Below are 25,831 nucleotides of genomic sequence, written 5' to 3'. Positions count from 1 at the left end.
GCTCCCTGGTCACAACCTTTGTTACTCCTTCCTGGGTATGCAGCTGGGGGTATGCAGCTGGGTCTCGTGACCTAGTCTCCGCTGCAGTTAGTGTAGCCATGCAACTGAGTTCTAGAGTATAGCATTTTAGGGAAAGTGACAAATGCTTCTTCTAGGTTTGCTCCCTAAAAACCTCCCAGTTGCTATTCTGCTTTTCAGTTGTCCCATAATAATCTCTCAGCTGTTACTTTTTTTTTTTTTTTTTGACAGGCAGAGTTAGACAGTGAGAGAGAGAGAGAGAGAGAAAGGTCTTCCTTTACTGTTGGTTCACCCCCCAAATGGCCGCTACGGCTGGTGTGCTGCGCCATTCCGAAGCCAGGAGCCAGGTACTTCCTCCTGGTCTCCCATGCGGGTGCAGGGCCCAAGCACTTGGGCCATCCTCCACTGCCTTCCCAGGTCACAGCAGAGAGCTGTACTAGAAGAGGAGCAACCGGGACTAGAACCAGCGCCCCAACCGGGACTAGAACCTGGAGTACTGGCGCCGCAGGTGGAGGATTAGCCTAGTTAGCCGCTGTGCTGGCCTTACTTTCTACTTTTAAGGTGGAGATGAGCACCTTAAAGTCAGTGAAAAAGATGGCAGAGCCAGGAGAGAAGACCTTTTTTGGATGTTATGTGAGCAATACATGAACTTGCGTGGGTTTGAGCCTGTATTTCTGGGTTTGTTAGCTTCATCGTAAGCTTCTTGTCCCCAGTCTAGAGCATCCGCTGGGGCCCTGCAGTTGACTACCTGTTTCTACTCAGCAAGAGGAAGATTAGCCGTTCACCGTGGGTTGTCTGGTAGAAGCCAATCAGTCTGATGAAGTGGCTACCTCCCTGAAACAGCCTTCAAGAAGACAGTGTGCTAGTCTGCTTTTTCTCATTACAAAAAAATACTTGAGACAAGCTAAAGGAGGTAATTTGACTCATGGTTTTGGAGGCTCACTGTCCAATATCATTTGACCCCATTATTTCAGCATCTGGTGATGGCTTTCTTGTTGGCAGAGGCCTGAGATGGCACAGGTGGGAAAGGACGAGGGGTGCCTGTCTATGTCTCTACTTAGGAAGCCATAATGATTTAATCACTAGGGCTGCACCCCAAAATCCAATGCAATCTAATCACTTCTCAAATACCTCATCTCTAAACACTGAAATTAGATTAACTTCCTACCCTCTTCATACAATTCATGTAAGATTTTTAGGACCAAGCCTTTAACATGTGGGCCTTTGGGAGACATTTAAACCAAAGTAGAAAGCAACTGGATTTACATTCTCCACATTTTTATTCTACAAAGATGCATGGAAGACTCATGGCATGGCAGGCACTGTTCTAGGTCCTGCAGGTGTGCAAAGATCTCTGGTTCTTTAGGAGCTCACATCCTAGAGTGGAAAGACAGATGAGAAAGTCAATGATTTTCTAAAAGCTAACCAATGATATGTTACGAAGGAAGGTCAAGCAGGGGAGGTGGAAAGGGGGGTGGGTTATGGGGCATCTGCCACTTCCAGTGTCTGGTCAAGGAAGGCCTCAGGGAGAAGCTGCTGTTTGATCAAGATTGGAAGGCAGTGAAGGAGTCACATGGCTCTCTGGGGGAAGAGCCAAAGCAGTAAGTAAACACAAAGCCTCCTCCACCCAGGTTCAAGTTCTTCTGTTGGCTTAGGGTGGGAAGGGGCTTTTTCAGTGGCTGAGTCCCCAAGCGTGGCTCCTCTGCTCGCTTCTTCTCTTACTTCCATGTAAGCTACTTTGGGGGAGATCCAAGGGCACGAAGATGCCTGGCCATGGTGGAAGAGTGTTCTGAGCTGCTGGCAGTGGGTCACCCAGGGAAGACTCAGCACAGTGGTTCTGCTTGGCCAGAAATACCAGCAGCCATAGATCTGGCTATCTTTGCTGCTCTTTTCATGCTATGTGGCTTGCTGTGGGCATCAACTCTAGCTCTGCTTGCATTCCATCCTCTGCCCAAAGCCAGGCTCCTCTCTCCTCTCTGTGTCCTGTGTCTATCCAGGCGGCTTGACATGTACTCACAGGTGTCTCAGACTGATCAGCCACCTCCCCTACACCTCTTTATTAACTCTGCAACCCCTTCCTCCATACCCTTCTAGGTATTCCCCTGCACTGTGCCCTCTGGGACAGTGTATCTCAGGTCCTCTGTACCTACAGGGTCCTACATTCACAGTTTGCTCTCTATCTCACTGCTCTGGGCCCTGAAAGAGGGTTCCTGCCTCCATCCTCTCCCAGAGCTCATTTGGTTCCTATCTTAAGGATTTAAGCTCAGATATAGACATGATTTCCCTTTCACTTTTGAGCCTAACAGGAGGTAGGCAAGACCCTCTAATAAATTACAAACAGCATGTGAAAAAGCGATCAGAGAGTATAATTAACTGAACCAAAGTCACACAGCCTAGTGTCTTTATGCAGTGGCATGGGCTCAACATCTCTGATTCTCATACCTTCACACATTCTCTTACTCCATCTTGGATAAGGTTAGGTGGAAGTGGCAGAAATTATTTCATATTTGTCAGTTTTATAATATTTTGTTTATAAGCCCTAATTGTAAGTTCTGTTTAAAATTAAGGATCATTTCACAACAATCAATTGTGCAGTCATGGAGACTGTCATGTGCATTTTTTTATCTTTTTTTTATTTTTATTTTTTTATTTTTTATTTTTTGACAGGCAGAGTGGACAATGTGAGAGAGAGACAGAGAGAAAGGTCTTCCTTTTTTGCCATTGGTTCACCCTCCAATGGCCGCCACGGCTGGTGCGCTGTGGCCAGCGCACCGCGCTGATCCGATGGCAGGAGCCAGGTGCTTCTCCTGGTCTCCCATGGGGTGCAGGGCCCAAGCACTTGGGCCATCCTCCACTGCACTCCCGGGCCACAGCAGAGAGCTGGCCTGGAAGAGGGGCAACCGGGACAGAACTGGCGCCCTGACCAGGACTAGAACCCGCTGTGCCGGCGCCGCAAGGCGGAGGATTAGCCTAGTGAGCCGCAGTGCCAGCCCTATCTTATTTTTTTAAAAGATTTTATTTATTTGAAACATAGAGTTACAGACAGAGGTTGGGACAGATGGAGTAAGGTCTTCTATCTGCTGGTTCACTACTCAAATGGCTGCAAAGATCAGAGCTGAGCTGATCTGCGGCCAGGAGCTTCTTCCGGGTCTCCCATGTGGGTGCAGGCGTCCAAGGTCTTGGGCCATCCTCTGTTGATTTCCTAAGCACATCAGCAGTGTGGGGAGCAACTCGGACTAGACTAAGTTACTGGAATTAAGACTTATTCTATGCATCTGCTCTCCCACAATATGGCGCTGGGAGAGAAGAAAACAGCTTCTACACAGCTGCCTCCAGTTCAGCCAATAAACTGTAGGACTTGCTCCTGATTGGAGGAGAGCAGCGTACTCGGCATGTGGGCAGCCGAGTTGGGATTGGCAGAGGAGGACTATAAAGGAGGAGAGAGACGGCATGCACCAGGAACATCTAAGGGGAACACCTAAGGGGAACACCTGTGCAGCCCCCGAGAGAGCCGGCCGGCAGTGTGCCGCTCCCCTGCGGAAGTGGGGAAAGTGGCAGGGGGCCCGCCCCTCCACGGAGGTGGAAGGGACAGTAGCCAACCCGGGAAGAACCAGCAGCAAACCCGGGGAGGGCCGAGCAGACGAAAGAACAGCGCAGGGTCCTGTGTCGTTCCTCCACGAAGAGGGGGAGCGACATAATGGTGCCGTGACTCGGATTAGGAAACCTAGGACGGATAGGAAACTTAGGACAGATATGAAACTTAGGACGGATATGAAACTTAGGAGGGAAGAAACGGGAAGAAGTGGAAAATATTGGAGAGAGAGACTAGCAAACAGCCTAGGGAAAAGCCGGACGAAAAAGGTGCCAGAAGAAGCTATTGAAAGCCTAGGCATAGACTCGGATACGGACTACGGGGGGAAGCTGGGAGAAATCTCTAAGGTCGAAAGCGAAAGTGAAAGCTAGAACAAACAGACTCGGATGCGGACTGTGGGGAGAGGCCAGGAGAAATGAGGGAGGAGTATTGTTGGAGGAAAGCTTGGGGAAACATACCGGGTAGAGAAAAATGTTAGGGAAATTGAAGCCGCGGGGGGCAGGCCGAGGCGGAGACGAAAGCCACTTTGGGAGTCTCAAGTTAGCCCGGGAATAAGGGGCGAAAAGTTGAAACCAGAAGCGGAAACGTAAGCCAGATTGGGATCCGTCTGATTAGCCCGGGGAGCAAAGGACGGGAAGCCAAATCGTGGGGTGGAGATGTGAGCTGGGTTGAATTCGCCAGGTTAGCCCGGGGAACTTAGATTGAATACTAGTGGCTGGAGACGTAAGCTACGCTGTGTGACTCGCGGAGGCTGCCGCGTGCAGACAGAGCGTGAGGGGCTCAAGTAGATAGGGAACGCTGGGCTAGTGCAAAGCCGTGCAGATGAGAGAGGCGCGGGCTGAAGCGGCTCAGAGTCGGAAAGCCGCCGAGAAGCAGCCTCGGGGCGGGCGCCGGGAAGCTGCAGGGATAGGAGAAACAGAAGTTTAGAAGTAAAATGAGAGAAATAGGAATGTTGGCAGACAGAAGTAAAACAGGAGAAATAGGAATGCCCGGAGATAGAGAAATAGAGAAATAGAAAGGCCTCCCCACAATATTGCAATGAGAAGGCTTGGATTTGGTCTGCCTGATTAGTGAGGCGATGAGCACCTGCGGGCAGCTCGACCAGAGTATGAGCCGCAGGTCACCGAAGACAGGCACGAATTAACATCAATAAGGCCTCCCCACAACACAGCAATGAGAGAGCTTGGATTCGGTCTGCCTGATTAGTAAGGCGGTAAGCACCAGCAGGCGGCTCGACCAGAGTATGAGCTGCAGGTTACCGAAGATAGGCACGAACCAACACTAATAAGTCTCCCCCACAATATGGCAATGAGAAAGCTTGGATTCGGTCTGCCTGATTAAGGCGGTAAGCACCAGCAGGCGGCTCGACCAGAGTATGAGCCGCAGGTCACCGAAGACAGGCACGTATCAGCGCCTAAAAACCTCCTCACAACATGGCAAAGAGAGGACCCGGATTCGGTTTGCCTGATTAATAGGACTTGTAAGAACCTGTGGCAACTCTAGCAAGTAGAGCAGAGTGTGTGCCGCGGGACACCGAAGACAGGCGCGTATCAACGCCAAAAAATAAAAAGAAAGGGGGATCTGTGGGGAGCAACTCGGACTAGACTAAGTTACTGGAATTAAGACTTATTCTATGCATCTGCTCTCCCACAATATGGCGCTGGGAGAGAAGAAAACAGCTTCTACACAGCTGCCTCCAGTTCAGCCAATAAACTGTAGGACTTGCTCCTGATTGGAGGAAAGCAGCGTACTCGGCGTGTGGGCAGCCGAGTTGGGATTGGCAGAGGAGGACTATAAAGGAGGAGAGAGACGGCATGCACCAGGAACATCTAAGGGGAACACCTAAGGGGAACACCTGTGCAGCCCCCGAGAGAGCCGGCCGGCGGTGTGCCGCTCCCCTGCGGAAGTGGGGAATGTGGCCAGGGGGAACTGCCCTTCCACGGAGGTGGAAGGGACAGTAGCCAACCCGGGAAGAACCAGCAGCAAACCCGGGGAGGGCCGAGCAGACGAAAGAACAGCGCAGGGTCCTGTGTCGTTCCTCCACGAAGAGGGGGAGCGACAAGCAGGGAGCCAGATTGGAAGTAGAGCAGCTGGAACTTGAACAGGCACCCATATGAGATGCCAGAGCTGCAGACCGGGTCTTTAACCCACTGCACCAGAGTGCTAGCTCCTGTCATATGTATTTAAACAGATGAATATATACATAGCAAGATACCCTATCTTAGTTAAGTTTCATAGACTGGGTGGTTTCTGAACAATAGAAATCTATTTCTCACAATTTTGGGGACTGGAAGTCCAAGATCAGAATGTTGGCATGCTTGGGGTCAAGTGAGGGCCTTTTCTGGGTTGCAAGTTATGATTTCTCATCTGCTGGTTCACTCCCCAAATGGCCTCAACAGCCAGGGCTGGGCCAGGCTGAAGCCAGGAGCTTCTTTTGGGTCTCCCATGTGAGTGCAGGGGCCCAAGTACTTGGGCCATCTTCCATTGCTTTCCTAGGTGCATAGCAGGGAACTGGAGTGGAAGTGGAAGAGCTGGAACCCGAACCAGTGTCCACATGGGATGCCAGTGTTGCAGATGTTGGCTTAACCTGCTATGCCACAATGCTGCTCCCTAAATTTACTTTTAAAAACGTTAAGACCTTTTTTTATTCACAATGATTGTACATATCTATGGGGTACAGTGCTGATATTTCAATACATGTATACAGTGTGTACTGATGCAATCAGGGTAATTAACAAATAACTCACTTCTTGTTCTATTCTTGTAGGAAATGAAGTAGGCCTTTTAAAAGCTGGTGTCTGAGTCTTGCAAGGACTGGCGCTCAGTACTCATCAGTAAGCCAGGAAATCTTTCCACAGAGGGTAGGAAGAAACCTACTACTTCTGTAGCCTTAAGGAACCATCACTTCAGCTCAAGAGGCCTTCAAAAGACAAAAGTGACATTTGGATAATGACTTTCAGGGAATTTTGTTTAATTTTACTGCAGTTAAAAATCAACAAATGATCTGTTAATGATTGAAGAATCTGGCTCACTCATGGATTGGGAGGAGGGATAGGATTAAGCTCAGTGCAATGTCTGGGCTTTGGGGCCTGGAGGGTGGAGCAAATTCCTGCTAACTTGAGTGAGCAGATGAGATGAGGAGCTCTCTCCTACGCACAGCTCTGAGCAGGTGGGGCCTCCGTGTGCTCGGCTTGCCCCATGGAGGCCTTAGCTACATTGAGAGTCCTCCCCTACCTCATGGTGCCTCTACAGAAGAAGAGGGCAGAGTCCTTTCTGCCCTAGACTACTGAGTTCTGGACTGTGTGTGACCATCGCCCACTCTCAGGGACGGCAGGCCATGGTGCACCCCTTATCACAATGTCCCTGCTCAGGCCTTCCTAGCACCAGTGCAGGCTGTGAAGGACACTGAACGAATATGCCACCATTTTCCTGATATGTTATACCCTACTCATTTCTCTAAAGGCAAAAAGCTACAGTTAAAGGCCAATCCTCTATGCACTCACAAGAACATTAAGACCAGAGCAGAACAATACTAGCCGAGAGCTGAAAGAGGAGAGGGAGCTAATGTATCAGAGTGGTCCTCCAGGTGAACTTAAAGCACTACTCCCAGCCTCTTTGCTGTCAAGGCAAGAAGAGAAATTTTATTTGTTACTTAGTCTTTATTGTCTTAAAAAGAGAAAACAAGGAAACTACAAACTCAACAAAAGACATGTTTGCATAGAACTACATGTCTGAGAAGTGCGTAGAGTGTTTGAACCAAGACTTTTGACCAAAAAAAAAAAAAAAAAAAAGACTTATGACAACATCATGGTGTCTTTCATAGATGCTTTTAGAGCATATATAGATAATTTTCAGATGATCATTATTATACTCATGTTTTGCAAAAGCCTTTGGCACAGAATATTATAAACCCTACCCCTGTGTCAGCATTTCTATTTGTATGTAACTTTAGATGAAGCTATACCATATGTGTGCCTGTGTTGTGTGTACATGTGTTTATTCCCACTCTGTGTATTTTAACACGTTCTTGCCACTGTGTTCAACCAGGAAGCCTATTCTCTCCTTTGTTTCATGGGTGTGTGTGTGTGTGTGTGTGTAGCACAATGGAACACAGTGTTCCTGCAGCTCTTTCTGGCTTGGCTGCCATGCTCCAAGGGCTTAAGCCTTGGTTTAACACAGCAGAAAGAAATTCTCACTGCCAAGGAAGTACCCTGTGTTCCCATATCTTCCTATCTCCTAAAGGTGGGGTCATATGACCTACTCTGGTCAATGGGCTGAGAGTGGAAACAAACAGACAAATGTAGGTGGCAAGAGTTTTGTGTAGTGGTTAAGCTGCCATTTAGGATGCCTGGATGCCACACTGGGGTACCTGAGTTGGATTCCTGGGTCAAGTTCCTCACTCCAGCTTTCTGCTAATGCACTTCCTGGGAGGCAGTGAAGGCAGCTCAAGTAACTGGGTTCCTGCCACTCCTGTGGAATATCTGGCTCGAGTTCCTGGCTCACAGCTTTGGACATTTGGAGTATGAACCAGCAGATGAGACCTAGTATACTCCCTCTTTTATTTTTTTTAAAGATTTATTTATTTATTTAAAAGTCAGAGTTACACAGAAAGAAGGAGAGGCAGAGAGAGAGAGAGAGAGAGAGAGAGAGAGAGAGAGAGAGAGAGGTCTTCCATCCTCTGGTTCACTCCCCAATTAGCTGCAATGGCTGGAGCTGGGCCAATCTGAAGCCAGGAGCCAGGAGTTTTTTTCAGATCTCCCACATGGTGCAGGGGCCCGAGGACTTGGGCCATCTTCTGCTGCTTTCCCAGGCCATAGCAGAGCTGGATTGGAAGTGGAATAGCTGGGACTCGAACCAGTGTCCACATGGGATGCTGGCACTGCAGGCGGCAGCTTAACCTGCTATACCACAGTGCCGGCCCCAGTATATTTCCTCTTGATCTTTCTCTCCTTCCACTCTCAAATAAATAAGCAAAAATCAGTACGTATGTTTTAGCATGAAATGCATGGTACTAAATATACATTTTATAATTTGATTTTTTTTAAAAAATCTTGGAGATTTATTTTGTTTTAAATAAATTTATGTTATTCTTTTATACTGTTGTCACATCATAATGAGAATATATCATAATTTTAAGCAGTCCTTTATGTCCATTATGTTGCTATTACAAAAACACTTTTGTGTTCTCAAGGAAACCCAGAAGTGGAATTGCTTGTCAGAAAAGTATGTATCTTTGCAAATTTTTTGAAAAGATTTATTTATTTATTTGAAACTCAGAGTTACACAGAGAGAGGAGAAGCAGAGAGAGAGAGAGAGAGAGAGAGAGAGAGAGAAGTCTCCCATCCGATGTTCACTCCCCAATTGGCTACAACGGCGGGAGCTGTGCTGATCCAAAGCCAGGAGCCAGGAGCTTCCTCCGGGTCTCCCACGTGGGTGCAGGGGCCCAAGGACTTGGGCCATCTTCCACTGCTTTCCCAGGCCATAGCAGAGAGCTGGATTGGAAGTGGAGCAGCTGGTTCTCGAACTGGCGCCCATATGGGATGCTGGTGCTTCAGGCCAGGGTGTTAACCTGCTGTGCCACAGCGCCGACTACCATTGCAAATTTGAAAACAATTACTATAAAGTGGGTTACTTCCAGCATTTAATCTAGGATTCTTATAATTAGATTCCTCCATGAGAATGTTTTAATTCTTCTACCCTTATCCTTTTCCTCCCTTTCCTCTTCCTTCTTCACTTCTCAAGAAGAGAGAACACAAATGTCACTGGATCAGATTCTAGGAGGTTGATGGTGCCAACTGTGGGAATTATGATCCCTTCCATGGTTTTCCCAGGGTACTTTACTCTTTCTCAAGGTGGAGAAGAGGACAGACAAACCAGAGCGGGCAGACGCTTATCTCTCTAACTCCCATATAAGGAGCACTGCACATTGACTCCTCCAGGTTCAGCCAGGAGCTAGTGGAAAAATTTGAACACAGAAGCAGGAGAGGCTCCATCCTGTGCCCATATCTTGTGCTCACACAGGGCTGCCAGGTCTCCCTATGCTAGGGGTAGAAGCACCTAACACAAGGAGATTCCTATTACTCCTGCTCATTGTACATCGTGTGCACTCCTCTCCTAGGACCCTCAGGGAGAGGACCACCAGGTCAACACAGGTTCAGTCTATTCCTGAGTATCATTTCCATGTGATCAAAATCTCATCCCACAACAACAGGAGTCACTGTGCACTTACTCCTCATGTAGGATCTCTGTCCTTAATGTGCTGTTAAAAAAAAAAAAAATTTCATCCCAGGGAGCAAGTGTTTACTTTAGCCTAGCAGTTAAGACACTTGTATCCTACATCAGAATGACTGGGTTTGATTCTTGGTTCTGGCTCCTGAGTCCAGCCAGCCTCCTGCTAATACAGACCCTGAGAGGCAGTGGGGATGCCACAGGTAACTGTGTTCCTGCCACACGTATGTGGGAGACCTGGCTTATGTTCCCAGATCCCAACTTTGGCCTTAGCCCAGCCCAGGCCATTGTGAGTATCTGGGGAGTGAACCAGAGGATAGAAGTACTCTCTCTCTCTCTGTCTCTCAAATAAATACACAAAATTTAATATAAATTTTCACCACAGGAGTATTGTCTTTGCCAGGTTTTATTCCCAGTATCTATTTTGACGGGTAATTTTAAATTTTCAAGTATTTGAGACTTTTTATTTATATATAAAATATTGTTGTTCAGTCCTTCTTAATTTGCTACTGGGGCATGATAATAGCCTACCATCCAGTTTATTTGACAGCACTGCCACATTGCAAAGGTGTTGGTTAACAAGTGTGGGAGGGAAGCATAGTAATTACAAAACAGACCTGCTTTATGACATTTAAACTTGAAATGTGTCCTTTTAAAAACCCATTCAAATTTAGTAGGGTTTTCACTGTGGCATTCATATCAAGCTGTAAATGGACCCTGTAAATTGAGATGACAAAAAATTCCTTTTGGAGGAAACTAAAGACAACAATGGATAAACACAGCATATAATTAAGAGGGCAGGGTGTGGAGACAGAGTGCTGGGGTTCAAATTCTGGAGCTACCAGCTGAGTGACCTTGCAGAAGTTACTTAATCAGTTTACTTATCTATAAAGTAGGGATAATTACGGTCGCTCCCTCATAGAGCTTTTCTAAGTACTACAGTCATGCATCACTTAACGGCAGGGTAAGTTCTGAGCAAGCGCCAGCAGGTGACTTCGTCATCAAGAGAATGCCACAGCAAGGACTTACACAATCTAAGACAACCACAGCGTCACTAGGTGCTGTCATTCCATGGGAGCGCCATCACGTGTGTGGTCTGACATTGACGGAAATGTTTTGTGGCACGTGATTGTATTCAATGAGGTAACATGTTGAAAGCACTTAGAACATTGTCTGGCATTCAATAAATTCTATCACTTTAAGTGCTAATTCAGTCTGATTAAAGTGAATATAGTGATGGTCAAGGATAAAAGATTTTTGCCTAAAAGCTCTGTTTCTCATGAGAAATGTCAGCTTGAGAGCCACATGCCTACACGTGCTCCCCAAATAATAGGTACTGAGCACAAGAACATTACAGAACTTAGAAGTATCTGCTGGGGCTGGCGCCATAGCTCACTTGGTTAATCCTCCGCCTGCGGCGCCAGCATCCCATATGGGCACCGGGTTCTAGTCCCAGTTGCTCCTCTTCCAGTCCAGCTCTCTGCTGTGGCCCGGGAAGGCAGTGGAGCATGGCCCAAGTGCTTGGGCACCTGCACCCGCATGGGAGACCAGGAGGAGGCACCTGGCTCCTGGCTTCGGATCGGCGCAGCTCTGGCCATAGTGGCCATTTGGGGGAGTGAACCAATGGAAGGAAGACCTTTTTCTCTGTCTCTCTCTCTCACTGTCTAACTCTATCTGTCAAATAAGGAAGGAAGGAAGGAAGGAAGGAAGGAAGGAAGGAAGGAAGGAGTATCTGCTTAGGGGCCAGCACTGTGGCGTAGCGGGTTAAGCCACTACCTGCAGTGCTGGCATCCCATATTGGTGCTGGTTCTAGTCCCGGCTGCTCCACTTCTAGTCCCGGCTGCTCCACTTCCGATCCAGCTCTCTGTTATGGCCTGGGAAAGCAGTGGAAGATGGCCCAAGTCCTTAGGCTCCTGTACCCGTGTGGGAGACCCAGAAGAAGATTCTGGCTCCTGCATTTGGCCACTGCAGCCAATTGGGGAGTGAACCATCGGATGGAAGACCTCTCTTTCTCTCTCTCTGCCTCTCCTCTGACTTTCAAATAAATAAATCTTTATTAAAAAAAAAAAAACTGGGGCCAGCACTGTGGTGCAGCAGGTTGAGCCTCCACCTGTGGTGCCAGCATCCCATATGAGCACCAATTCGTGTCCTGGTTGCTCCACTTCTGTACCAGCTCTCTGACATGGCTTGGGAAAGCAGCGGAAGATGGCTCAAGTGCTTGGGCCATTGAACCCACTTGGGGGAGCCAGAAGAAGCTTCGAATCAGCCCAGCTCTGCTCATTGTGGCCATCTGGGGAATGAACCAGTGAATGGAAGACATCTCTCTTTCTGCCTCTCTGCAACTCTGCCTTTCAAATAAAATAAATAAATCTTTTAAAAAATTGTTGAAGTTCAGTAAAATGGTATAGCTCAACAGAGGGACAGGATCTTATTGCAGATCATTCAACAAACAAAAATGAGGCAAGCTGTCCTGTGGCTAGCTCAAGTTCCTTATCAGCTATACAGTGCGTACTGACCTTAAACCTGCTCACTTTTCTTCCTACAATCTAAGTAATGTTTAATGTTTCCACATGAATGTGTGCTTGCAGGCACATAAACAGTATTGACAGAAACAGTCATCCACAGTGACTTGCCCAACTGTGCCAGCAGTCCCAGGGAAGGGAGAAGGCATGGGGTGGAGGTGGGGCAGTGCCTTGGGCTGTGTGATGATGCTCTGCGCTCTCTCACCCCAGCAATATTAGCACAGCAGGGTGTGCACAGGATGAATTAAGGCGGCACCCGCAGATGTGGGTGTGGCTAGCATACTAGGACTCTCCCGAACAGAATCTTCAGCACTGTCAAGTTTTCTGTTGGTGGTGGTTGGTGGTGTGAAAGGCAGGTGTCGTTTGCAGGGAGGCCAAAAAGTACACCACCTAATAACTTTAAGGAATGATTTGTGATAGAGAAGCAAACATTTCAGCACTTTTTAAATTATAAGGGCATTAAAAGAATAGAAGGAAAATTAGTCCCTGTGGATGAACTAGATTTTTCTGATTTTGTGGCTATTTCAGATTTACGAGATACTAAAAACAATGCTTATCTATGAGATGTTCTATTAAATTTTTAATAGAAAAAGAAGCTTTTCTTAGGACACCTTTATTTCTTAGTGACTACAAAAATTAGGAATTATTTTGAGTCTTTTGATAATTTGATAAGGTAAAACTAAAATCAGGCTTAAAGTAACCCGAATGGAGAAAATGATGCCTACAGGAATATTCTTTTCTAATAGATGTGAATCTTTGGGGGGGGGGGAGTGCAGCCCCTCCCTCCAAAACTGCAAATTTGCCAAAGTCAGGGATTCCAGTTCTTCCTGCCTCAGCTGCACTCACGTCCCATGGCTGAGCGTCTGCCACCGAATCGCCCCCATTCCCCAAATGGCCACTGCAGGAGGGTCCTTCCAGATGTCCACATAAAGTGGAATTAAAAGATGTTATACTTTGGTGCAACCATTTTTGAAATCCTTGCGTAGGCAGGGTTCTTCAAAAAGTTCACAGAAAATGCAGTCTTGCAAAGATTATGCATGGATAGTAAAAAAAAAAAAAAAAATGCCGGCACCAGAGTGAAATTTACCCTTTTTCAGCCCATGTTCCATGAACTTTTCCAAGTGCCCGTGTACAACGAACAGAGTATCTCCTCACAGCCTCGAGGTGAAATTTAAAAAGGGGACACAGGGCTAAACGCTAGAACTCCCAGTTTAAGTCCGCTCGCCCCCGCTTCCCCCCACAATCTACTCGCACCCCGGTTCCCTACGGGGGCTCACCTGGGCACACCTGTTGACATAATTAATATGCACCACTGTACTTTTCCTCACAGCGGGCACTGGGCACAGGCCTCCCGCTCCGTCCCTCTGGTGCGGCCCCGCCCCGGGCGTCCCGGGAGCCGCCGGTCGTGGGCGACACTTTCCTCCCGCGCCGAGCAGGGGAGTGGGCTTTGGAGGCCCGGCCCCTTGACCCCGGGCCTGACCTCACGGTCCTGGGCGGGGCCGGCCGGGCGAGCCGCATCCCGATTGGCTGTGTCCTAGCAACCGCGGCGACGCCGTCGTCAACACACCGCTCCGGCCGGCCGGGGCTGAGAACCCTGGAGGACCGGGGTCACAGAGATCGCCCTTCTGGAATCCTTCGCCGGCGGGCGGGAATCGCTCCTTTATCGTGGGATGCTTCCTCCGCCTGCCCTCAGCGCGCAGACCGGCCCCGGAGGATGGGACAGGGGCTGCTGAACGGGAGCCGTCTGGTCCTCCAGCTGACAGGTTGCCTAGTAAGTGTGGGACATCAGCCTTTGCACGCACGTCAGAACCTCTGAGGTGCTGACCTTCCCACAAGCGGAGGAGCGTCCGAGCCGGGCCCGGTTCCCACCTTGCAGATGCAGAAGTAGTACCGGGAAAGCTCAGGGGCTTGCCCAGGCTCGCCTCACTGTTTGGGGCTAGGTTCTGGTCGAGAGACGAGGGACCCGGCAGCTCCTGCTCTGGAGAGCTTTTCCCGCTACTTCGCTTCCGGAACAAGCTGAGGTTCCCGGGCGGAGAACAAGCTCTGGAAGTTTCTGTCTGAGCCATAGGCCAACAGCATTAAGACGGCAAAGCTTACCTGCGTTTTGGAGGGTAATACCAGAACCAGGAAGAATTTATTTTGAATAAAGAGTGATAAGTATGAAGAGTCTAAAACGAAAAATGACCTCTTTCTCTCTAAAGCTTTCCGTGACTTTTGGCCTGGAATGGCCTCTGCCTCCCTCTCACACCCACAGGGTTTTCCCAGTCACGTCACCCCTCCACACCCGCGTGGGTTTCTTGCTTTCTGACAGGCAGAGTTAGACAGTGAGAGAGAGAGAGACAGAGAGAAAGGTCTTCCTTCCGTTGGTTCACCCCCCAAAGGGCCACTATGGCAGGTGCACTGCACCGATCCGGAGCCAGGAGCCAGGTGCTTCTCCTGGTCTCCCATGGGGTGCAGGGCCCAAGCACCTGGGCCATCCTCCACTGCACTCCCGGGCCACAGCAGAGAACTGGCCTGGAAGAGGGGCAACCGGGACAGAATCCGGCGCCCTGACCGGGACTAGAACCCGGTGTGCCGGCGCCGCAGGCAGAGGATTAGCCTAGTGAGCCAGGGTGCCGGCCACCTGCATGGTTTTCAGTCACTTTCTTTTACCCTTTTCATATAGGCATAAAACTTTTTTTTGTGTGTGAGCTCTTCGTGTGTCTCTTCTCAGCAATGAGCTTCCCCTAACACACTCCAGTTACTCTAATTTCCTTCCCAGAATAATCGTAATTCAAAAGACAACTAATTCACGAGATATGTTCACCTCGCCCGGATGTCTTTTTCAGAAACTGACAAGGAGATAGGAAGGTTGAGGTGCTGATATTAGAGTAGGTAGAAGCTTTCCAAACGTTTACATTGAATTCATGGACTCTAAGCCTTGTGGTAGCTCTCAGACTCTGACCACAGGGAACCTTCTTTCTTAGGGCCTAAAGATTTCCTCAGGACTCCACTCACACCCCAGAGCGGCCTTGTAGCATCGTCTGGGGCTCCGCTGGGCAGACTCCAGCAGCACAGGGCTGTCTGTAGGTGCAGCTGCAGCTTCCTCTGGTTACGACTTCTCCACTTGTGCCAGCTTAACTTTTCCATTTTTTCTCCCAAGTGCTTTGCCTGTCTATGCCTTCAGCTCAAACTTTCATTTCTTTCTTTCCTTTTTTTTTTCCTCCCTTTTGGACTTCTTCCTTCTACTGGAGAAATCCCTTCCTATTTCCCCAAACTCAGTGGCTCTTGAAATGGCTTTGAAAACGTAGGGCAATATTCAATGGAGATATGTTGTTTTTAATTTTTGGATTCTTCCATTTCCCAATCTATTGCGGAAACTGAATAATAATAAATGACATAATACTACCCAGAGAATAATAGGTTTCTGTTCAAAGAGACAGCTATTTCCTGTTCTTAGCAAATCAGATTTTTGCCTTGTTTGAAAAAAATGAGGTTTCTCTGAGTAGTTAGTTCTGAGGGGGGGTCAGTTTAATTCATTGCAAGACTCACACTAAGTGCTTGCTGTATGCAGGTACTGTGTTGAGAACCAAATCTAGTTTGTCCCTGTAGTCATTGAACTCTTCTTTCGGTCTAGAGAGGACTAATGTCAAGGGTTCAAGGCCATAGAGAGGAAGTATCCAAGCAAAAGTTAGGGCTTTCCCAGGGAGAGGCTTAATGGAGGACGTAGCATTTGAAATTGGCCTTGGCCTTGCAGGCTTAGAGCTCACATAGGAACGTACTGAGACCTGCTTGGAGGTGGGCAAGCAGGTCAGCTGTGTGCAGAGTAAGGGGTGGGAGGGTGGAGGGAGTAGAGGGCAGGTGTAGCTTTGTCAGGTCCTCACTGCCAGCAGGCTTCCTTGACCCCATTGGGTTAGAACAGTGCCTTTGGTTGGGAGATGGCCTTTCTCTCTTTCCTTCCTTATTTGCTCTGGCTAGGTTCCAATTCTAGTTGCTTTCATTTCTGACAATACAGGTATTCTCAGGCTATAAAACCCTAGAGTTAAGGCCTATGATGACTCATCCCAATGAGTCATCCTGGTTCTTAGATCCAGTAGAGCCATTGACATTTTTAAAGTCATTTAAAAAAAAATGCCAAATGAATGCAAAAGGAACTGGGGCATGTACCTTAGCAAGGCTGGAGAATTTGATTTTGGGGGGGAGGGATCTAGAATGTGTCTTTTTGTCTTAAAAGCAAATCCGTGACTCCTCTGAGTCTTGAAGATTAGTCTCCAATCTGAGAAAACCTTATTAGGGCGATTTATGTAAAAGTTCTCCCTTTCTCACATAGGACGTGTAACTTCTTCCAGCAAGCAGAATGAAGGAGGAGGGTTATGTTTCAAGGGAGAGAAAAAATGAACTGGAAATGATGAAATAGTGAAGCTTTCTTAGCTTCCTTTTCTGGCTTCTATAGGAACAATTGACCAAACTTAAAAGACCTTCAGCCAGAGTCTTTGTGGACAGAACCCCAAAGGACAGTAAAAAAAAAATATATTTTAAGGATTTATTTATTTATTTATTTGAAAGGCTGAATTACAGAGAGAGAGAGGGAGGGAAAGAGAGGGAGAGAGGGAGAGAGAGGGAGAGAGAGAATGAGAGTCTTCCATCTGCTGGTTCACTCCCCAAATAGTTAAAACAGCTGGGGCTGGCCAGGCTGAAGCCAGGAGCCTGGAACTCCATTTGGCTCTCCCATGTGGGTGGCAGGGGTCTAGGTACTTGGGCTATCTTTGCTGCCTTCCCAGGGGTGTTAGTGTCACAGGCAGGAGCTTCACCCACTATGCCACAATGCTGGCTCTGTCAGATCATACGAATCTGCCCTTGTTTTCATATTCTGTGATTGGAAACCACAGCTCAATACGACTGGGGACTAGGAGATTACAGCTTTGAGTGAAAGTGGCTATCATAAAACATTAATTACCAAAGGATAACGCCTTCTGGATGATTTATTTGTACGTAGCTCTTTCCGATATATCAAAGCTTCTCCATGAGTAACTCCTTGCATCATCAGATTTGTTCCTTGCCATAGCCCTGGGAGTCAGAGTGTACAGGTATTATTACTATTGTAAAGAGGTGGAATCACTTGCCTAAAGTGGCAGAATGAGCTTATACCGAGCTTTTAAAAATGTTTTTATTAGGGACAGAGAACTCCCATCTGCTAATGCACTTCTCAAATGACTGCTATGTCCAGGGCTGGGCCAGTTCAGGTCCCGCATGTGAGTGGTAGGGACCCAATTTCTTGAGCCCTTAGCATTTTCTCCCAGAGTCTGCATTAGGACAAAACTGGAATCAGGAAACAGAGCTGGAACTCAGACTCAGGTACTTTGATATGGGACAGGGACATCTTAATTGCTAGGCCAAATGTCTACCTCTTGATTTTGATTCTAAACTTTTCCATTCCTGCATGATGTTCTGCAAGTCGTATTTTAACAGTCTCATCAAAAGGAACCCTTGTAGAAAGAAGTCAAGATCTTCAATAATATGAATTTGTGTGCCTTTGAAATTCAACTTAAGAGGTCTTCAGAAGGTTCATGGAAAATAATTACTATGAAAAAACTATGCATGCATTTCAAAAATTTTTTGCACCAAAATTAAAGCTATTTGGGAGGGGCATCCAGCACAGCTGTTAAATTGCCACTTTCAACACTTCAGCCCTATATTGGGGTGTCTGATTTGAGTCCCAGACTCTGCCTTGGATCCAGCTTCCTGCTAATGTGCGTGCACTGTGGGAGGCAGCAGTCATGGTTCAAGTACTTGTGTCTCTGCTGACCTAATGGGAGACTCAGACTGAGATCCTGGCTCTTGGCTTTGGCCTGCCCAGAACTAGATGTTGCTGCCATTTAAAGATGGAAGATCTCTCTCTCTCCCTCTCTCTCTCTGCCTTTCAAATAAAATGAAGATAAATAAATTCTTTAAAATCCCAAACCAAAATGAAGTTATCTCCTAATTCTATTTTCCACAGTTTTTTGAAGTTTCCTTATATGTGAGAAATAAAAATGCACATAAACCTTGAAAGGGGAATAATTATCTTTATTTTTTTTAAATATTTTATTTATTTGAAAATAAGATTTACACAGAGATAGGAGAGGCAGAGAGGTCTTCCATCCAATGGTTCACTCCCCAATTGGCCACAATGTCCGGAGCTGGGCCAATCCAAGCCAGGAGCCAGGAGCTTCTTCCGGGTCTCCCACACGGGTACAGAGGTCCAAGGACTTGGGCCATCTTCTACTGCTTTCCCAGGCCATAGCAGAGAGCTGGATTGGAAGTGGAGCAGCCAGGTCTTGAACTGGTGCCCATATGAGATGCCAGCGCTTCAGGCCAAGGTATTAACCCACTGCGCCACAGCGCTGGCCCCAGAATACTTATCTTTAAAAGCTTGAGAGATGAACTAGGACGCCTGCTGATCCAAGCTCTGAGAACCAAGGCTGGAGCTCTTTGTTTTCCATGAGGACTCAGGCCACCTCCCAGAAAGCAGTCCCCCTGGAACACAGTTGCCAGCTTGTCCCAGAGGAACGAACTGGAGATTAGTTGTAAAGATAGCAGAGTGGTTGAGTCACGGCATTGACTCCTGCTTCTGCCTCTTACTAGCTGTGGCAGAACTATTGAATGAGTTCTTTAAATTCTCGAAACTTCCGATTCCCTCAATCATAAACCTCGAATATAATCAGGGTGTTAACAGCATGTGACTGATATGGCTATGAAGAATCTGTGAGATAGTGCACACACAGGGCTCTGCCCAGTGACTAAGAAACGGAAGTTGCTGCGGTTGTTCCTAGTATAATGAAAGCCATAGAACACAGACTTGGGAGCAGGATGGCCTGGTTTAAAATCTCAGCTACACCCCTTACTAGTGGTGAGGTTGTAGAAAATTTAGCTAAGGCTCCTTGTCTTGGTTTCCTTATTTGTAAAATGGGATTAAAAATAGTGTCTACCTCATAAGGTTATTTTAAGGAATAAAGGCACAGTGCACATAGCATAATGTTAAACAAGTGTTTGCTAATAGTAATATTTCTAAATTCTTTTAACACCCCCCCACCCGGCTTCGGTCCAACTGACGTTTGTGTTTGACTAAATTTCTTTGTCCTGATGCTGAGGCTTTCAGGAAATACAGTGTGAGTTTTAGAAATGGGAAAAGAGAATATTTTCATTGTTGAGAAGTTTTACAATCTAGGGTGTCGGTTTATGTGCACTGCCTACCATGGAAGCAGAGCTTCCTACACTTCCTCCGGGTTATCTGGCCCTGCCCAGCTGTGGTGAGTGGGTCAAGATTGCATTCCAGTTTGGCCACTCCTTTCCTCTTGCGCACACTGGCTGCCTTCAGGCAGGCCTAGATAAGTTTAATATGTTGCGTATTGCCTGGAGTCCAGCTGATCCCAGAACAGCTGACTCCCTGAGCCAGGCTGTTCAAGTCCAATGTCAGAGCAAAGTGCCAGACAATAAGACATTCAGAGAGTAAGTCCTGGTATTCCAGCAGGCCTGAGCTGTGGTCTGATTCCACCCTGCTGCCAGCTCCCAGGTAGCCACTGCACATGTAGAACAGGTGAATTTCCTCTCAGGGTTTTATCCTCTTTATCCCTGTTGGCAGCAAAATGTCAGGTGTGAGCATAATTGGAATGCAGACAAGAACCTGTGATGATTCTGAGTGTTAATTTTCCAAAGTGGAAGAGCCCTGTTATTTTCTAATTATAACTGTAAATCCTATTTTAGAAATGTTCACGTAATACAGATGTTTACATAGTATAGAAAAGGCAGGGCAGGTGTGGTGGTGCAGTGGTTAAGTTGCTGCCTGCAACACTGGCATCTCATATGAGCATCGGTTCAAGTCCCTAGCTGCTCCACTTCCACTCCAGCTCCCTGCTAACGTGCCTGGGAAAGCAGCGGAAGATGGCCCAAGTACTTGGGCCCCTGCACCTAAGTGGGAGACCAGATGAAGTTCCAGCCCAGCCCCACTGTGAAGCCATTTGGAGAGTGAATCAGTGGATGGTAGACCTTTCCCTCTCTCTCTCTGACTCTGCTTTCAAATAAATAAATTAAAAAAAAAATAAAAGGAAAAACCCACACATATTTCTTTTATTATTTATTTGACAGATAGAGTTAGACAGTGAGAGAGAGACAGAGAGAGCGGTCTTCCTTCCATTGGTTCACCCCCCAAATGGCCGCTACAGCTGGTGCACTGCACTGATCCAAACCCAGGAGCCAGGTTCCTCCTCCTGGTCTCCCATGGGGTGCAGGGCCCAAGCACTTGGGCCATCCTCCACTGCCTTCCTGGGCCACAGCAGAGAGCTGGAGTAGAAGAGGAGCAACCGGGACTAGAACCCGGCGCCCATATGGGATGTTGGTGCTGCAGGTGGAGGATTAACCAAGTGAGCCTCGGCGCCGACCCTAACCACACATATTTCTAACACATTAAAAAAAAAAAAACCTACTTAATATGACTGGTTTAATTCTGTAATTAATACACAGTTATTCTTAAGTGTTAAAAACTGAAATGTGATCCCTGTTAAACATAAGAGTGGGAATAAGAGAGGGAAGAGATGTATAATTTGGGACATGCTCAAGCTGACTTGCCCCAAATGGTAGAGTTAAAAACATACCAGGGGATTCCAATTCAATCCCATCAAGGTGGCATGTACCAATGCCATCTCACTATTCCAAGTGATCAATTTCAGTTCACAATTGATCATAATGAAAGGACTAAGAGTCAAAGGGAGCACATAAACAAGTCTAGTACCTGCTAACACTAACCGATGGAATAAATAAAGGGGAGAGTGATCCAACATGGGAAGTGGGATACTCAGCAGACTCATAGAATGGCAGATGTCCTAAATAGCACTCTGGCCTCAGAATCAGCCCTAAAGGCATTCGGATCTGGCTGAAAAGCCCATGAGAGTATTTCAGGCGTGGAAAGCCAAGACACTCTGGCAAAAGATCTCTGCGAGTGAGATCCCAGTGGAAAGAACAGGTCTTCAAAGAAGGAGGTACCTTTCTCTGAAGGGAGGAGAGAACCTCCACTTTGACTATGACCTTGTCTAAACAAGATAAGAATCGGAGAACTCAGAGGGCTTCCATAGCCTTGGAAACTCATGACTGGAGCATAGAGAGACTACTGATGCCATAGACAGGAGTGTCAATTGGTAAAGTCAACAACAGGAGTCACTGTGCACTTACTCCTCATGTAGGATCTCTGTCCTTAATGTGCTGTGTATTGAGATTTAATGCTATAACGAGTACTCAAACAATATATTTCACTTTGTGTTTCTATGGGGGTGCAAACTGTTGAAATCTTTACTTAATGTATACTAAACTGATCCTCTGTAAAAAAAAAAAAAAAAAAAAAGAAAGAAATTATCAACTCCCAACTTGACTCTCACTGGGATTAAACATGACAATAGGTCTGATCTGATTTCATCATCATTTAAAAAAATCATCTATTATTTTTCACTTTATGTTTCTGTGTGGGAGCAAACTGTTGAAATCCTTACTTAATGTATACTAAGCTGATCTTCTGTATTTTAAGATAATCGAAAATGAATCTTGATGTGAATGGAAGGGGAGAGGGAGTGGGAAAGGGGAGGGTAGTGGGTGGGAGGACGGTATGTGGGGGAAGCCATTGTAATCCATAAATCGTACTTTGGAAATTTATATTCATTAAATAAAAGTTAAAAAAAAAACCACCTACTAGGAACCTCTTGGCATATGTCTTTCTAGAGGTTTTTCTGTGTGAATATACATATGAATATTGTGATTATCTCTTAGCAATACATATATTTTCCTTGCCAACAAATATACAATTACATTTTTTTTTTTTTGACAGGCAGAGTGGACAGTGAGAGAGAGAGACAGAGAGAAAGGTCTTCCTTTTGCCGTTGGTTCACCCTCCAATGGCCGCCGGAGCTGGCGCGCTGCGGCCGGCGCACCGCGCTGATCCGATGGCAGGAGCCAGGAGCCAGGTGCTTTTCCTGGTCTCCCATGGGGTGCAGGGCCCAAGCACCTGGGCCATCCTCCACTGCACTCCCTGGCCACAGCAGAGAGCTGGCCTGGAAGAGGGGCAACCGGGACAGAATCCGGCGCCCCAACCGGGACTAGAACCCGGTGTGCCGGCGCCGCTAGGCGGAGGATTAGCCTAGTGAGCCGCGGCGCCGGCCTACGATTACATTTAAATTTAAGCACATAGAATGCCACTTCATGGGCATACCATAATTTATATTAATCCCCTCCTCTGTGAATGTTTGATTGTTTCCAAGTTTTCACGAGGTCTGAGTTTGACACTTGCCCTTGCAGGAGGTCCCCGTGACTTAGATCCCGGTTCAGAGATGGCGAAATCAGGCTCCTCGTCTTCCATCTCTGAGCAGCAGCTGCAGAGGCAGGGGGCACCGAGCAACACCACAACAGGCTTGGCTGAGCAAAGTCTTATTTCATCCGAGAAATGGCTTCAACTGCACGGGCTGAAGAGCAACAAACTGACCTTGAAGCAGATTTTGTCACAGATCGGATTCCCACATTGTGAAGGTGAAGTACAAGCCACCAGCCTGCTGCCGGATACCTTTTGAGGAGGTTGCCTTAGTTCTGATGCAGATCTGTCACGAAATGCTTATGCATGTGCCCCCTGGGTAGATGAACAGGTAGACAGATGTACATTTGTCAGTCCACACGTTAAATATTAACAATGCATTATTCATTTTTAAAAGATAAAAAAGTAGAAGTAATTTGTGTTTATATGTACCCCAGCAGAAGTCATGTGTCTCCTGGGATGTACTGCAAGTCCCTTTTGAGGCCACTAAGACAATAGCTGTGAATATTTCATATACACTTAAAAACAGTGTGCATTCTGCTCTTTTTTAAAAAAATATTTATTTATGTATTTGAGAAGCAGAGTTACAGAGAGAGAGAGAAGCAGAAAGAGAGAGGTCTTGCATCCGCTGGTTCATTCCCCAAATGGCCACAATGGACGGGGCTGAGCAGATCAGAAGCCAGGAGCCAGGAGCTTTCTTTGGGTCTCCCATGTGGGTGCTGGGGGCCAAGCACTTGGGCCATCCTTCTCTACCCTCCCAGGCCATAGCAGAGAACTAGATCGGAAGTAGAGCAGCTGGGATTCAAACCAGCACCCATTTGGAATGCCAGCACCGCAGTTGGAAGCATAACCTGCTACACCACAGCACTGGCCCCTGCATGTTATCTTGTTAGATACTACTTGTAAATGTTAATTTAGGCCAAGATAGTTGATAGTGTTAGAGATAGTCTGTGCAGTTGATAATTTTTTTATCCTTTATCATGTCAGTTTTGTTCATATATTTTGAAACTCTGAATACATACATATTTAGAATTGTTATAATTTTCTGATGACTTGAAAAATTTTAGTGATTTTGAAAATGTTCCATGTTTTATTTGAGGTAACAGTCCTTGTTTTAATGTACTCTTTCTGATATTAATATACCCCTTTCAGCTTTCTTATTCTTCAATTTTACATGGCATATATGTTTACATTCTTTTACCTTCAAATATCTATAGTCTCTCTCTATTTTTTTTTTTTTTTTTTTTGACAGGCAGAGTGGACAGTGAGAGAGAGAGACAGAAAGAAAGGTCTTCCTTTTTCCGTTGGTTCACCCCCCCAATGGTCGATGCGGCCCGCGCGCTGCAGCTGGCGCACTGCGCTGATCCGAAGCCAGGAGCCAGGTGCTTCTCCTGGTCTCCTCCCATGAGGGTGCAGGGCCCAAACACTTGAGCCATCATCCTCCACTGCACTCCAGGGCCACAGCAGGGAGCTGGACTGGAAGAGGGGCAACCGGGACAGAATCCAGCGCCCTGACCAGGACTAGAGCCCTGTGTGCTGGTGCCGCAGGTGGAGGATTAGCCTAGGGAGCCACGGCGCCGGCCTATAGTCTCTATTTTTAAAGGTGCTTTTTAGGGGCTGGTGCAGTGGCTCACTTGGCTAATCCTCCGCCTGCGGCGCCAGAATCCCATCTGGACACCGGGTTCTAGTCCTGAATGCTCCTCTTCCAGTCCGGCTCTCTGCGGTCGCCCGGGAGTACAGTGGAGGATGGCCCAAGTGCTTGGGCCCTGCACCCGCATGGGAGACCAGGGGGAAGCACCTGGCTCCTGGCTTTGGATTGGCGTAGCTCGGCGCATAGCGGCCATTTGAGGGGTGAACCAACTGAAGGAAGACCTTTCTCTCTGTCTCTCCCTCTCACTGTCTGTAACTCTATCTGTCAAATAAATAAATAATCTTTTTTTTTTTAAAAAAGGTGCTTTTTAGGGACAGACTTTAGTTAACTTTTATATTTTATCCCAGCCTTATAATCTCTGTCTTTTAATTATAGTGTTTGATTCTCCACATTTAATGTAACTAATTGATATACTTAAATTAAGACATACAGTTTATTTGTCCAACCTTTTTCTTTCCCCTTAGTTTTTCCTTTTGCATTCTTTTGGGCTAATTGAATTTTTTGGTCTTTAATCTGATTTTCATTTAAATTCAAATAGGCTTTTTATGTTTACCTTTTTGCATTATATTTTCAGTGATTGCTGTAGTGATTACATCTTGAACTTGTCCCAGTCCAGTAGAAGTTAATTTTCTGAAGAGTGTTGCAATAGTATAGCTCTACTTACTCTTCACTTCTGAGTGTTATTATTTTTGGATATTTTATTTCTACATACTTTATAAATCCCACAATCCAGTGTCTTAATTTTTGGTTTTAAAAGTCACTTTCTTTTTAGTAAAACTTAGAAGAAAAAACTTTTTAAGATGCACATATTTATTGTCGCTCCCCCTCTTCGTGGAGGAACGACACAGGACCCTGCGCTGTTCTTTCGTCTGCTCGGCCCTCCCCGGGTTTGCTGCTGGTTCTTCCCGGGTTGGCTGCTGGTCCTTCCCGGGTTGGCTGCTGGTCCTTCCCGGGTTGGCTACCATCCCTTCCACCTCCGTGGAAGGGCGGTTCCCCCTGCCACATTCCCCACTTCCGCGGGGGAGCGGCACACCGCCGGCCGGCTCTCTCGGGGGCTGCACAGGTGTTCCTTCAGATGTTCCCCTTAGATGTTCCTGGTGCATGCCGTCTCTCTCCTCCTTTATAGTCCTCTTCCACCAATCCCAACTCTGCTACCCACACGCTGAGTACGCTCTCTCCTCCAATCAGGAGCAGGTCCCACAGTTTATTGGTTGAACTGGAGGCAGCTGTGTAGAAGCTGTTTCCCTTCTCAGCGCCATATTGTGGGAAAGCAGATGCATAGAATAAGTCTTAATTCCAGTAACTTAGTCTAGTCCGAGTTGCTCCCAGTTGCTCCCCACAATTTATCACTTACAATATTCTTCCTTCCTATGGGATTTTAAGTTCCATTTGGTATTATTCTCTAAAGAATTTCTTTTTAGATATTTCTTATAGTACAGGTCTTCTGGTGATAGATTTTCTCAATTTTTATGGACCTTAAAGTGTCCTATTTCAGCCTCATTTTTACTTTTTTA

At 46.9% G+C, this 25,831-nt stretch overlaps 1 protein-coding gene and 1 long non-coding RNA gene across 6 annotated transcripts in view; one reads left to right on the top strand and one right to left on the bottom strand.

Annotated features, from left to right (window-relative positions):
• Positions 1–235: 235 nt before the first annotated feature.
• Positions 236–13,862, bottom strand: LOC103347167 (uncharacterized). The gene is made up of 3 exons (XR_516083.4): positions 13,638–13,862; positions 6,358–6,530; positions 236–1,395 (listed from the first exon to the last, which is right to left on the bottom strand). It is a non-coding gene; the product is annotated as an uncharacterized lncRNA (long non-coding RNA).
• Positions 13,863–13,906: 44 nt separating this feature from the next.
• The window catches only part of VWA3B (von Willebrand factor A domain containing 3B), a 275,082-nt gene continuing 263,157 nt past the window's right edge, over positions 13,907–25,831 (top strand). For 2 of the 5 annotated variants that reach the window (XM_051835635.2, XM_051835636.2), the window contains exons 1-2: positions 13,921–14,131; positions 22,657–22,884. In XM_051835635.2, the coding sequence (XP_051691595.2) occupies positions 22,689–22,884 (196 nt within the window). In that variant the 5' untranslated portion in view covers positions 13,921–14,131; positions 22,657–22,688. Of the gene's footprint in view, positions 14,132–22,656; positions 22,885–25,831 lie in introns of those variants that run through there. The other 3 variants (XM_051835643.2, XR_007915479.2, XR_007915488.2) reach the window with 3 other exon arrangements.

Source organism: Oryctolagus cuniculus, chromosome 2 (assembly GCF_964237555.1).
Source record: "Oryctolagus cuniculus chromosome 2, mOryCun1.1, whole genome shotgun sequence".
In the NCBI taxonomy this organism is placed as follows: domain Eukaryota; kingdom Metazoa; phylum Chordata; class Mammalia; order Lagomorpha; family Leporidae; genus Oryctolagus; species Oryctolagus cuniculus.
Note: the sequence above shows the minus strand (reverse complement) of the source record. Positions and strands in the feature narration are given on the sequence as shown.